This window comes from Thamnophis elegans, chromosome 14 (genome assembly GCF_009769535.1).
Source record: "Thamnophis elegans isolate rThaEle1 chromosome 14, rThaEle1.pri, whole genome shotgun sequence".
Classification (NCBI taxonomy): Eukaryota; Metazoa; Chordata; class Lepidosauria; order Squamata; family Colubridae; genus Thamnophis; species Thamnophis elegans.
In genome coordinates this window covers 43,658,018-43,672,633 of record NC_045554.1, presented here as the reverse complement: position 1 = coordinate 43,672,633, position 14,616 = coordinate 43,658,018, and the positions used below count along the sequence as shown (strand labels likewise).

General features: G+C 40.8%; 1 protein-coding gene across 1 annotated transcript in view; it reads left to right on the top strand.

Moving 5' to 3' along the window:
• Positions 1–7,191, top strand: part of TOX3 (TOX high mobility group box family member 3) — a 74,632-nt gene extending 67,441 nt beyond the window's left edge. The window contains exons 3-4 of the mRNA XM_032231143.1: positions 6,610–6,867; positions 7,180–7,191. Of these exons, the coding sequence (XP_032087034.1) occupies positions 6,610–6,867; positions 7,180–7,191 (270 nt within the window). The remainder of the gene's footprint in view (positions 1–6,609; positions 6,868–7,179) is intronic.
• The last annotated feature ends 7,425 nt before the right edge of the window (positions 7,192–14,616 follow it).

Genomic DNA, 14,616 nt, shown 5'->3' with positions numbered 1-14,616 from the left:
TACATCTATCTATCTATCTATCTATCTATCTATCTATCTATCTATCTATCTATCTATCTATCTATCTATCATCCTTCCTACCTACCTACCTACCTACCTACCTACCTACATCTATCTATCTATCTATCATCCTACCTACCTACCTACCTACCTACCTACCTACCTACCTACCTACCTACATCTATCTATCTATCTATCTATCTATCTATCTATCTATCTATCTATCTATCTATCTATCATCCTTCCTACCTACCTACCTACCTACCTACCTACCTCTATCTATCTATCTATCTATCTATCTATCTATCTATCTATCTATCTATCTATCTATCTATCATCTGTCTCATATTCTGCTGCGGATAGCTGTTTTGCAGTCATCACATTATGGGTAAATTTGGTTACCAAGTCTACAATACTAGGTAACATTTTCAACATTCCGCTTGCCGCATCTTAAAGCTTATATTGCATTTCAATCTAATGCCCGCCAGTTTGCTTGTGTCCTAAAAAAAAAAAAATCAACCTAGCTGAGAAATTGAAGTGGATTGTTTGTTTTTGCTAAAAGCTGGACCTGTTTTCATAAAAGCTGTCGCCCCGTTTTTGTTCCCTTTTTAAAAAAAATAAACAAACAAACAAAAAAAAAACCCATCCTGGAGCACCTTAAATATTTATTGAAATAATATTTCAAATGATAATTACGATGGTAATGAAGACAGTCAAATGCCAGATCTCAGGAACGAGTGTTTATCCATATTGTTAATGCGATATGTTAGATTTCATTAAGCCGTAATGGGGTAGCAAATGAGTCACAAATTATCACTGCATCTGTTACCGGGCAGGTTTTCCTGCCAACCCCAACTGTAAAATGTAGCCATAGGGTTATTTTTATTAGCCAAGTGCCTTCCGATGCATCCTTTTGTGTTGGTGAACTTCAAGTGTGTGGATTATGAATCTCTCTCTCTTTTTTCCCCCACTCCCCTTTTTTTTTTAATATCGAAACAGGAATAAATATCTTCCCGGATGCAAAGCAAGGAGCTTTTGGGACTGAGATTAAGTTGTAATATTTGTGCCCATGTGGTGTGTGTGTGTGTGTGTTTGTGAGCCTGCTTGATTTTCCCCGAGATGGTTTTATTTCTGCAGACGGCTGCCTCCTGCCTTCCCCTCTTTGATGGGAGAGTAATAATGACAGCTGACAGTTTTTCATAGGCAAGCGAAAGGAGTCCCCCTTTTTCTCTTCCTCCCGTTTCGTTTCCCATCTTCTCTCAAGCAGTTATTAATTTATATCATCATTAACGGTTTGAAGGATGACAATTTCTAGCCCCTTTAATGAGAAAAATTTCACCGAACGTATCATTTTTAAATTAACTGGCATTAAGTCGCTCTTTCGGACAATGTAAATAATGCATGAAGCAAAATTGCGGGCCCTCCTTGGAAGCAAAATTGTAGGCTGAGCAAAACAAAACAAACCCTATCTATCAGTAGTAGTAGTAGTAGTAGTAGTAGTAGTTAGTAGTAGTAGTAATCATCATCATCATCATCATCATCATCATCATCATCATCATCACATACTCAGCTGCTGTAAAAAAATCACGCAGCCTGATTATAAATTGCGGCACAATTCAATAGCACAAATGATCCATTGGAATTTGTGCAAAAATTATAATATGAAAACAGCAACAAACTGGTGGGAACATCAGCCTGAAAAAGTCACCGAAAATCAGATGGTCAAGATCTTGTGGGATTTTCGTATACAAACGGACAAAATACTGGTGCATAATACACCAGACATCACACTGGTTGAGAAAAACAAGGTTACAATCATAGACATCGCAATACCAGGTGATAGCAGGGTCGTTGAGAAGGAACATGAAAAAATCGCGAAATACCAGGACTTAAAAATCGAAATTCAACGATTATGGCACAAATCAGCAGTGGTAATTCCAGTGGTAATCAGCACACTGGGTGGTGCTATTCCAAAAGCACTGGAATTACATTTTAAAAAGTTAAAAATTGACAAAATCACCATCAGTCAAATGCAAAAAGCCGCACTGCTTGGATCCGCACGCATATTACGAAAATACGTTACGATGTCCTAGGCCCCTGGGTGGGGCCCGACTAGTAATCAATGCCAAATCCGGCGAAACAACTAGCCGCTGTAATGCAATTTTGTTGTTGCGATAATAATAATAATAATACATAAGGTAAAGTCCTTTAATTCAAGCTCAGCTCCAGGTCACTAGATGGAGAGAGCCGTGATTTTTTCTGGTCAATAATACCAAAGTAGATGGCCATGCAGTTTTTGGCAACGCCATCTGTTCTGGCCATACACACTATGGCATTTCCCCAAAACAACACAATACCTGGACTTGTCAATATCTTTATTAAAGCTCTGGGTTTGAGGCTCAGTTGTGGGTTTTGGACTCAATTGTTCAAACTCTTTAAGTGTTTTGGGTTGTAGCTTATTTGGCTTCACTGTGATACTGATTTGGAAAAACAATCGGAGATTGTTGTGCAGAAGCCTCAAAATTGTGGCTGTGCAGAAGCCTCAAAAAAATAACTACAGTGGTTTCAAAAATAGTTGTGGAGTAGCAATGTTGTTTATCTGTAATGCTGGATGGGACATTTTTCATCCTAACTAGGGCTGCATAACTGAAAGATTGATGGACTCATAATCAAAAGAACTTACTGGCTATCGTTGGGTGAAAACTCTTACTGTCAGCTGAAAATATTGGGCTTGCCACTCTAAAAGCTAACAGCTGTGTTTATTGATTGACATTAATCAAATGTATAGGGCACCCAACTCAAAATGAATCTGTACTCAATGTACTAGATAACAGATGACGGCGGCAATCCAGATCTCGATATACCAACAGATTAATAAAATTCCCACTTCCTAACCGAACGCTGCTGGGTTAAAAAAATAATCAGGCCTATATAGGATAGGGGATTTGTTGGTACCTTGATGTAAAAAAGATGTTGGGACTCTAGAAAGAGTGCAGAGAAGAGCAACAAAGATGATTAGGGGACTGGAAGCTAAAATATGCGATGAACGGTTGCAGGAACTGGGCATGTCTAGTTTAATGAAAAGAAGGACTAAGGGAGACATGATAGCATCTTCCAATATCTCAGGGGTTGCCACAAAGAAGACGGAGTCAAGCTATTCTCCAAAGCACCTGAGGGTAGGACAAGAAGCAATGGGTGGAAACTATCAAGGAGAGAAGCAACTTAGAACTGAGGAGAAATTTCCTGAACAATTAATCAGTGGAACAACTGGCCCCCAGAAGTTGTGAATGCTCCAACACTGGAGGTTTTTAAGAAGTTGTTGGAGAACCATTTGTCTGAAGTGGTGTAGGGTTTCCTGCCTGGGCAGGGGGTTGGACTAGAAGACCTCCAAGGTCCCTTTCAACTCTGTTATTCTATTCTGTTCTATTTTGTTCTATTCTGTTCTATTCAGTTTTATTCTATTCTATTTTATTCTGTTCTATTGGGATGCTACTCCAGAGGGTAGGAGCTGTGATGGACAAGGTCCGCCTGTTGGGTCCCATTAGATGACATCGCTGTGAAGGGTGGATCTAGAATGTGCCTTTTCTATTTACATCTTAGTAGATGAATTGGAACAATGGAAGAGTGATGTTTCTGTGTTGGTCAAAAGAATCTCTCAAAAGCTCCCATAGATGTTTTAACAACAAGGTACAGGTAATTAACAAGGGACAGATGGTCCTTGACTTATGATTGGTCAACGTTATGACTTCCCTGAAGCTCTGACGATTGCGCGCCCAACCCCCACAATCACTGCACTTTGGATGCTTGGTATCACTTAATACTTTGAGAGACCGCCTTCTGCCGATTACCTCCCACAGACCCATTCGATCCCACAGATTAGGCCTCCTCCGTATTCCATCTGTCAGCCAATGTCGGCTGGCGACTACTCGGAGGAGGGCCTTCTCTGTGGCTGCCCCGGCCCTTTGGAACGAGCTCCCCGTGGAGATTCGGACCCTCTCCACCCTTCAGGCCTTCCAGACGGCCATGAAGACCTGGCTGTCCCAGCAAGCCTGGGGTTGAGTTCCCCCCCCCCCGCCTACTCGAATCTGCTGTGTCTGTTGTGCTTTTAAATTGTTCGTATTGTCTGATTGTCTTTGTCTTACTTTTTGTAATTTCCCCTCCCTTGGCTTTGTTCCAGCCGCCCTGAGTCCCTTCTGGGAATAGGGTGGCCTACAAATTGAATACACTCCAAACTCCAACTCCAACTTAATGATGGATGTTCCACCTGTTGTGAATTGAGTAGTGTAAATTTGAGTGTAGAAATTCATGTGTGAGTATTGGGCCAGAACAGGTGTTGTTGGTGTTTTTTTCCAGAAGAGACCTCATCATTAACACTCACATACAGCCAATCCTTGACTTAACCACCACAATTGAGCCCAAAATCTATGTGGTTAAGCAAGAAAGTGATTGATTTTTGCCCCATTTATAACCTTTCTTGGCCAGGTCTCTTACACGAAGCACTGCAGTTGTTAAGTGGGTGAAAAAGCCGTTCAGTGAAGCTGACGTTGCTTGTAAGAAAGGTCACAGAATGAGATCACATGACCCTGGGGAACCGTCATAAGTACATGCCAGTTGCCCAGCATTTGAATGTTGATCATGTGATCGTGGGGAGGGAGCAACGGTAGTGTGGAAAACAGTTATGTCCCTTTTTTGCAAGTGCCATTGTGATGTCAAACAGTCACTCAATGAATTTTTGTAAGCCGAGGACTATCTGTATCTTGTTCCAGGTCAACAAAATCCAGGCACCCCCTTTTAGGAACCATTGTAGTAAATAAACCTTTTCACTACTATAAAGGTAAAGGTGCCCTTTGCACAAGTGTGCTAGTCATTCCCGACTCTAGGGGGCGGTGCTCATCTCTGTTTCAAAGCCAAAGAACCAGCGCTGTCCGAAGATGTCTCTGTGGTCATGTGGCCGGCATGACTCAAACGCCAAAGGCGCATGGAATGCTATTATCTTTCCACCGAAGGTGGTTCCTATTTTTCTACTTGCATTTTTCACGTGCTTTCGAACTGCTAGGTTGGCAGAAGCTGGGACAAGTCACGGGAGCTCACTCCGTTAGGCGGGGCTAGGGATTCTAACCGCCGAACTGCCAACCTTCTGAACGACAAGCGTTTTAACCCTTTGACTACTGTAACAATCCCCGTAATATGATACAGCCTGTTATTGTAAATAAATGGAATAAGAAGGAATTTGAAATAAGATTCTAAACTTTCATGTGTATGAGCTACAAGTCTTTACTACTAGCACATATGTGCAACTACCAAAATTGGGAGCATTTATAGTAGTGTCAGAACAATTTGTAAGCTGCTTGTGCTGTTTTGTTTTTACTAATATATCAATAAAGTGGCAATTTGTTCTCCAGCTGAAAGAAAAAAATCCCAGGCTAGGCGAGGTTCCCTCCAACAACAAAGACAGATGTTGCTAATTAAGTGTGCATTAAAAAACAGTTAATACTGATACATCATTAAAGCCATATGATAATGAGAGTTGAGTCTTTAATCTGAAGGATCTGAAGAACTGGGCAGATGTGAAATGGGCTGCACATTTGTGACTTACAATTAAAAAAGAGAGAGGAGAATTTGAGACTCAGATTGTGAGGAGTATAAAAGAATTCTCTTTTAAAACGATGTCCCAAAATTGCTTCCCCCCTCGCCAAAAAAGGGAAACTGGGTTTTCTTTGGGTTTTTTCCTTGAAGATGGCTTCTCATCCAAGGAGCCTCTTCCGTTCTGAAGAAGAAGAAGAAGAAGAAGAAGAAGAAGAAGAAGAAGAAGAAGAAGAAGAAGAAATAATTGTTGAACTGAAGAAGCTTCTTGGATGAGAAGCGAAATGTTTTCAAGGAGAAAAACAAGGAAACACCCAGTTACCTTTTTTTTTGGGGGGGGGGAAGCACCTAGATGATTGAGAATCTCTATAGACATTTTTTTACACTGTGTTTTTTTAATATATTTTTATTTTCAAAACAAACATACAAATCCTCCTTCTTTACATACTGTAGAAAGTGTATCAGTTGGTTACAAAAGGCTTTTGTGCATCTCTTCCACCGTCATCAAATATAATTCATATTAACTCCAATATCTTAACTCGGATATTTATTATATTACCATCATCATACCTCCATTTTTGACTATGATTATTTAAACGTCCTTATCATAAAATAAATGGTTCCACCACAAATGCGCGCACAACAAAAGCGCGCCTGACTAAACCGCGGTGTCTAAAGCGCGGTAAGAAAACCGCGCGACGAATGAGCGATGAATTAGCCCTAAAGCGCGCCGACAAAAGCGCGCTGACAGAAGCGCGCTGTAACGTAACCCTAAACCTAACCCTAAACCTAACCCTAACCCTAAACCTAACCCTAAACCTAACCCTAAACCTAACTCTAAACCTTACCTTAAATCGTGCTTCTGTTGGCGCGCTGTTGTCGGCGCGCTTTTGACATCGCGGTTTTAGCGCTGCAGTTTTGTCGGCGCGCTTATGACGTTCGCACTTTTGTCGGGTCACGAAATAAACTGTGTTTTTCGTTGTTGTTGTGCAATCGTAACGAAGAATTTATTTATTTTTCTTCTAGCAAACGTTCCACACTCCAAGCCTTGGCGATGAAGAGTTTGAGATCCCACCAATTACGCCACCCCCTGAACTGGATCCCACGAATTTAGGGATGGGTGATCTCCTCCTGCCTTTTCAAGGCCTCAGTGATCAGTTGGGAGGGCAAGGAAATGAATTCACACCTCAGTTTCCACCCCAGAGTTTGGATCTACCTTCTATTACCGTATCTCGAAACTTGGTGGAACAAGACGGCATTATCCAGAGCAATGGATTACATATGGTAGGAAGATATATATATTTATGTTATTTTTTTTCTCAGTCTTTTGGGTATCTATGGTATCTATTTTATTGCAGCAAAGAAATAGAGCGATATGGATGATGTACAACTCAAAACTTGCACGGATGATGTTAACTATTTTGGTAATGAAATTGCCTGCACGGAAAGCAACCATGTTATATAACTTTCAGAATAATTTTTTTCCTGATGGAGAAAAGGATGCAAAAAAATGCAGAACCCATAGTTTTGATAACTGAAACGTGCTAATTGCTTTGTGGTACTTGATTATATTGAGAGTGTTGTTGTCTTTCTTAGGCTTTTAGTTAGCTACTGGATTGAATAAATTAGACATTGTTTGGCTTTCAGTTGGATTTTTACAGAACTTGCGTTTTAATTCTTTGGTTCTTTGCTGCTTCTATTAGCCCATAGCATTATTTTAATAAATGTTAATACCAACCTAAAGAAAAGAAAATAAAAAAACCAAACTCAGAGGGCACCAAGGACCTCACAGTTGTCGTCTCCTCCTCCTCCTTCTCCTCCTCCTCCTCCTCCTCTCCTTCCCATTCTCCCTTCTCTCCTCCTTTTCCGTTCCCCAAACCCTATCTCCTTGTGGAACTGATGATGTCACATAGTTTGGTAAGGAAACGTCTGCAAGAAAAGCAATCAAGCTCAGAGAGCATCAAGGACCCCACAGTTGTCGTCTCCTCCTCCTCCTCCTCCTCCTCCTCCTCCTCCTCCTCCTCCTCCTCCTCCTCTCCTTCCCATTCTCCCTTCTCTTTTCCTTTTCCGTTCCCCAAACCCTATCTCCTTGTGGAACTGATGATGTCACATAGTTTGGTAAGGAAACGTCTGCAAGAAAAGCAATCAAGCTCAGAGAGCATCAAGGACCCCACAGTTGTCGTCTCCTCCTCCTCCTCCTCCTCCTCCTCCTCCTCCTCCTCCTCCTCCTCCTCCTCCTCCTCTCCTTCCCATTCTCCCTTCTCTTTTCCTTTTCCGTTCCCCAAACCCTATCTCCTTGTGGAACTGATGATGTCACATAGTTTGGTAAGGCAACGTCTGCAAGAAAAGCAATCAAGCTCAGAGAGCATCAAGGACCCCACAGTTGTCGTCTCCTCCTTCTCCTCCTCCTCCACCTCCTCCTCTCCTTCCCATTCTCCCTTCTCTTCTCCTTTTCCGTTCCCCAAACCCTATCTCCTTGTGGTACTGATGATGTCACATAGTTTGGTAAGGCAACGTCTGCAAGAAAAGCAATCAAGCTCAGAGAGCATCAAGGACCCCACAGTTGTCGTCTCCTCCTCCTCCTCCTCTCCTTCCCATTCTCCCTTCTCTCCTCCTTTTCCGTTCCCCAAACCCTATCTCCTTGTGGAACTGATGATGTCACATAGTTTGGTAAGGAAATGTCTGCAAGAAAAGCAGAGAGCATCAAGGACCCCACAGTTAAACCCCGAGCTACCAATATTTTCTTCTCACACTAATCTTAAGCAGGAAAAAACGATCCACTAAAAATAACCAGATTTTTTACTGAGCTCCCTTTGCCTTTTTAAGATTAACATCGTCCCGAATATTAAAATTTATATTTCAAGGCCGCCTTGATACATGCCCGTCATTACTTATTTAAAATATGCACTTTATTAAAGTGATAAATATTTATTAATAATAAAATTCCTTTATTTAAATTGTATATTTTATGAATGATCTTTCCTCGGAGGCCCCCCTTTTTTTAAAATGACTGCAATAAAAAAAAAACATAAAAGAGGCATTTTAACTATGAAATTTCATTTCATGGTCAATTGGGTTTGCTGTATCTGAAAGAACTAACTACGGGGCCATAAAATAATTATGATATTAATCTGCATTCGTAGAACGGCTGCATGAAGCAGTACCCGGCTCCTCAATTTTTTAATTGCATCTTTGTTTGTCAAGTTGTTAAATCGGTATTGATAGTTAAGTCACAGACTTTGCAGATACTACAGATACAGCTTCAATATCGGGTAAGATATATTGAAAGTGGAATAGTTCTTGAAATCTGAAGGTGACATCTATGAGCAACGGTGTTCCATCTGGACATCCCTCTTGCTCATCCTGCCTGTCCTAATAAAGATGAATATTGCTTTAAAAAACATTGAAAAGGAAACTGCGTAGCTAACAAAGAACAGATAATTCTGTATTACCAGAAATACTATTGGGTTTCCCATGCATTGTGACAAAATAAAAGCAATAGCAATAGCAATAGGAATAGCAGTTAGACTTATATACTGCTTCATAGGGCTTTCAGCCCTCTCTAAGTGGTTTACAGAGTCAGCATATCGCCCCCACATTTTGGGTCCTCATTTCACCCACCGCGGAAGGATGGAAGGCTGAGTCAACCTTGAGCCGGTGAGATTAGAACCGCTGAACTGCAGATAACAGTCAGCTGAAGTGGCCTGCAGTACTGCACCCTAACCACTGCGCCACCTCGGCTCAATGCAACGAATGGCTACCAACGGAGGAAAAATGGCAGGGAGACTAAGAATAAGTAACCCAAGGAGCTATAGAACATTAGACAACGGATTGTTGCCACACCCATTGTGGTACTCACAACATGTTCTCCATAGTGAGGGAGGAGGAGTATCCAGATTGGGTTGACTTTGTCCTCTCATTGATTGGATTGAGTCAGATAAGCTCTTTGGGCTCCGCCCCTTGGCCACCAGGAAAACCCCAGTTATTGACTCAGTCCACTCATTGGAAGGTCCACCATTCTGGATCTCCAGTAATTTACAAAGGATTGAGGAAAATAAGCTTGGACCCGGCAAATCTTGCAATGTTAGCAATAGCAATAGCAGTTAGACTTATATACCGCTTCATAGGGCTTTCAGCCCTCTCTAAGCGGTTTACAGAGTCAGCATATTGCCCCAACAACAATCTGGGTCCTCATTTGACCCACCTCGGAAGGATGGAAGGCTGAGTCAACCTTGAGCCAGTGAGATTTGAACAGCCGAACTGCAGAACTGGAGTCAGCTAAAGTAGCCTGCAGTGCTGCATTTAACCACTGCGCCACCTCGGCCCAAATGTATTTATCAAAATGTACCTGCTGTTTATATACCGTCCAATCCAACAGTGCCTGTAGCAGATTCCAAAATAAAATAAATACATAAAAACCCTCCAAGAATAGGCAGCTAATCAAGGAGAGAAGCAACTTAGAACTAAGGAGAAACAGAAGTTGCCTCCAGAAGTTGTGGTCCATCAATGGACGTTTTTAAGAAGACATTGGACAGCTATATTGTCTGAAAGGGTATAGGATATTCTGCTTGAGCAGAGGGTTGGACTAGAAGACCTCCAAGATCCCTTCCATTCTTCTGTTATCTTAAGCTTCTAAGAGAAGCACCAATGTATGCATGAAAACCAGGGTTTGATGGGTTTCTAAAAAAAAATAACACCGTGGAACTAATCTAATTTCTGGGAAAACATTGTTCTGAAGAAGGTCTCAGCTATGCAGAAGCTTCATCCTTGTGGTCCCTGAAGATGACAAAATGGCTGCCGAAAAGCCTACCATTTTGGAATTTTTTTGAGCAGGCAGAAAGCTACGTGGAGAAGGCCGTCCCATGCCTATCCAGGCCTAAGCCATGCTGAGTTGTTCCCCGAGAACACAACTTTTTAAATACCACATGCAATCCTGGATGTTTTTGGAAACCTCACCATTCCAGGCAGTTTTTATACAGTCACAGATCGTTCTTTTAATTGGGTTTATGGATTGACCCTGTTGAGGTGTCCAGCCACAATGTCACCTTGAAGAAATGTCATGAAATTTCCAAGTGTCAACGGCGAAGAAATGAAATGTACTTGGGCAAAAGCTATGATTAATACACCGTGTCTCCAGATTTATTCTGAATACTGCCTGACATGTGCACCTACAGACTTGAATGTAAAACCGCCAGAGGCATGAGTAAAAATAGGTTATGTCAAGGTTCACCCATGTTTCCCCCAGGGCCTTGAGTTGACTAGCTACACAACAGTACTTTTACAGGCTTCTCTTAGATTTGCTGCCAGAAGACAATCAGAATAATAAATAATGCTTTACATTCCATTAGTAAGTTTGGATGGCTGTATTTTAAGTGCAAGTAAGCAGTTTTATTGTCCAACTTCAACGGTCTCCCCAATTATTAAAGATGGCTGTCGCTGGATTAACATTTTCCTACCTCTTTCAAGAAAAGATTAATAAGACAGCTCAGGATCTGTTGTCTTACATTCCCTAACTAGCCTGTCCCTTTTTGTGTGTGTTTGTAAACAGAGAGGGACAATCTTTCATATTGCTGATTAGTTTATGATTATGGACAGGAAAGAAAGAAGCATTTATCTTCATTTAAATGCATTCTGTTAAATTGAGATTTCCTTTCCCTGAAAAGGGGGGGGGGGAGATGGAGGGAGGGAGAGACAGAGAAAGACAGAGAGAAAGAGAGAGAGAGAGAGACAGAGAGAGAAAGGGAGAGAGAGGGAGGGAGAGACAGAGAAAGACAGAGAGAAAGAGAGAGAGAGACAGAGAGAGAAAGGGAGAGAGAGCGAGAGAGAGAGAGAGAAAGACACAGAGAGAAAGAGAGAGAGAAAGACACACAGAGAGGAAGACAGAGAAAGGGAGAGAAGGAGAGGGGGGAGAGAGAAAGACACACATAGAGAAAGAGAAAGAGAAAGAGAGAAAGACACACAGAGAAAGACAGTGAGGGAGAAAGAGCGACAGACACACACACAGAGAAAGACAGAGAGAGAGACAGAGAGAGAAAGACAGAGACAGACAGACAGAGAGAGAAAGAATCAGAGAGAGAGAGAGACAGAGAGAAAGAAACAGAGAGAGAAAGACAGAAAGAGGCAGAGAGAGAAAGACACAGAGACAGAGAGAGAAAGACACACACACACACAGAGCGAAAGACACAGAGAGAGAAAGAGAGAAAGACACACACACACACACACAGAAAGAGACAGAGAGAAAGACACACAGAGAAAGACAGGGGGGGAGAAAGAGAGACAGACACACACAGAGAGAGAAAGACAGAGAGAGACAGAGAGAAAGACAGAGACAGACAGAGAGAAAAAGACAGAGAGAGAGACAGAGAGAAAGAAACAGAGAGAGAGACAGAAAGACAGAGAGAAAGAGGCAGAGAGAGAAAGACACAGAGACAGAGAGAGAAAGACACACACAGAGAGAGAAAGACACACAGAGAGAAAGAGAGAGACAGAAGACACACACACACACACACAGAGAGAGATAAAGAGAGAGACAGAGAGAAAGACACACAGAGAAAAACAGAGGGAGAGAGAAACAGACAAACACATAGACACAGAAAGACACACAGAGAGAAAGACAGACAGAGAAAGACAGAAAGAGAAAAAGATAGAGACAGAGAGAGAGAGAAGGCATACAAATATCATTAGCATTGACATTTTAATAATATGGTAATGCAAAATATCAACGTTCTTAAATGAATTACTGGAGGGAAAAATTGAATAAAGTACCGTTGTGTGTTGAGAAAATACCCAGGGCACATATCACAATATGGCGGGTGGGGGGGAATATGTATACATCTAGACATAAACAGATGGAAACCCGTTAACAAACCCTATCACAAGTCATTACTGACTGTGGACGATCACCTGAAAAATCATTTTAATTCACAAAAGACGACCGTTCTACAAAGCTGTTCCTTGGGCTCCGTAGGGTTCTATCTTTTATTTTTATTTTTATTTTATTTTTTATCATTCTCTTCTCCTTTTGTCCCCGTCCCCCCACCCCCCCAAAAAAAACCCTTTAAACATCTCTCTATAAGCTGCCCAACCCGCTGAGTAGCACTGACATCAGTAGTACATCAATTTCAGAAAGTGGATTATTTTACCAGACAGCTATTGTGACATATTGGGTCAGTCATAAATGAAAGATATTCATGCAAGCATGCAATACTTGTAATGAAGTCTCACTCTGACCTTCTGTATGATTGATTCTGTAATTTAGTTTTCTCAGGCACTGCCTGAAATGAAATGAAATCATGTTGAACAAGTTTTGAATACCCACAGTGCACCAGGAGAAGAAAAATCTGTAGCCCTAGAGGCTTGGGAGAGAGCAGCTGAACAATTTATCTCCATGCTATTATAGCCTTTGCCAACATTCAAGATTTTCTTCCCTCTCTCTCTCTCTCTCTCTTTTTCCCTTCTTCTCCCTCTCTCTCTTTTCTTATTTGGCTTAAATACTTAATTCTGCAGGTAGCTGTAAATGGGAAAATAAAATGCTGTTCAGATTTAAAATGACAGCACCCGAGTACGTGCAAGGGACTGATAAAATATCTTGAATAGAACTGACCTTTTATGTTGCCGAAAGTTACTGAGGGATTCATCCTAATAATTACCATATAGATTATTTTTTATTTCTTTCCCTCAATGAAACATTTCAGGGAGCAGCGGTGCTGATTGAATGAAAATTGAACTTGTTAACATTCTCTCAGCTTAGCCTGTTGTACATAAGAGAAGGTTAGCTTTGATGATTTGAAATTCTCTCTCTTTTTTTCCCCCTCTTCAGATATCTAAAAAACAGACGGGGAAATAATTGCCTTTTTTCAGCCCCACGTTTTATTTTCTTCTTTTTTTCTTTTATTAAAAATAAATTACCTTAGGTGTATGTATATGTGTATATGTGTGTGTGTGTGTGTGTATATGTGTGTGTGTGTTTGTGTGTGTATGTGTGTTTGTGTATCAAGTGTTATATATACATATATATACATACATACATACATACATACATACATACATACATACATATATATATATATATATATATATATATATATATATATATATATATATATATATATATAATTAGTGTCACACTATTTATCAGCATTTATAAATTGCACAAAACCGGTTCTGGCATACCGGTGCGAACTGGGAGAAACCCACCCTATATATAGGGTGGGTTTCTCCCAGTTCGCACCGGTATGCCAGAACCGGTTCGTGAAATTTAGTGTACCTTTGGAACCCGTTCCAAAAGGAAGGAAGGAAGGAAGGAGGAGAAATAAACACAAGAAAGGAAGGAAGGAAGGAATGGATAGAGAGAAGAGAAAAGAGAGAAAGAGAAAAATAGAGAAAGAAAAAGAAAAGAAAGTCGAGAGAGAGACGAAGAGAAAAATAAAAGGGGGAGAGAGACAAAAGAAGAAGGAGAAAGAAAAAAAAGAAAAAAGAAAAAAAGAAAGAATTTATGACCAAAATTGAGCCCAAAATTTTGTTTGCTAAGCAAGAGCATTGTTAAGTGAGTTTCACCATATTTTCCAAGTTGGCCACACCCATCCGGTCACATGCCCACCCAGTCATGCCCACCCGGTCACATGACTTCCGAGCCACTCCCACAAAACCGGCCACACCTACAGAATAAGTTCTAAAAAATTTTGAAACCCACCACTGATAGATATAAATATAGATAAACCTGAGGTAATTTATACATACATATGTACGTATGTATGTTACGTACAGTACATCATTCTTGTAGTATGGGTGTTGGTGGTGTAAAGTTTTTTTTTCCCCCCATATGAAAATGTGTGGTTTTGGAAGATTTTAAAAATATTGCACTGCTTTTGGGACACAATCTTACTTAGAAGAAATTAGATGTTGCGAGGAGACTATGGGATAATAATGTGGCATGCTGATCTTTAAAACGTATGCTGCTTTCATTTATCAAAGAAGAATCAAATTCACCCGGAAAAAGAATTTTTTGATCAAACGAAAACATGTAGAGATTGG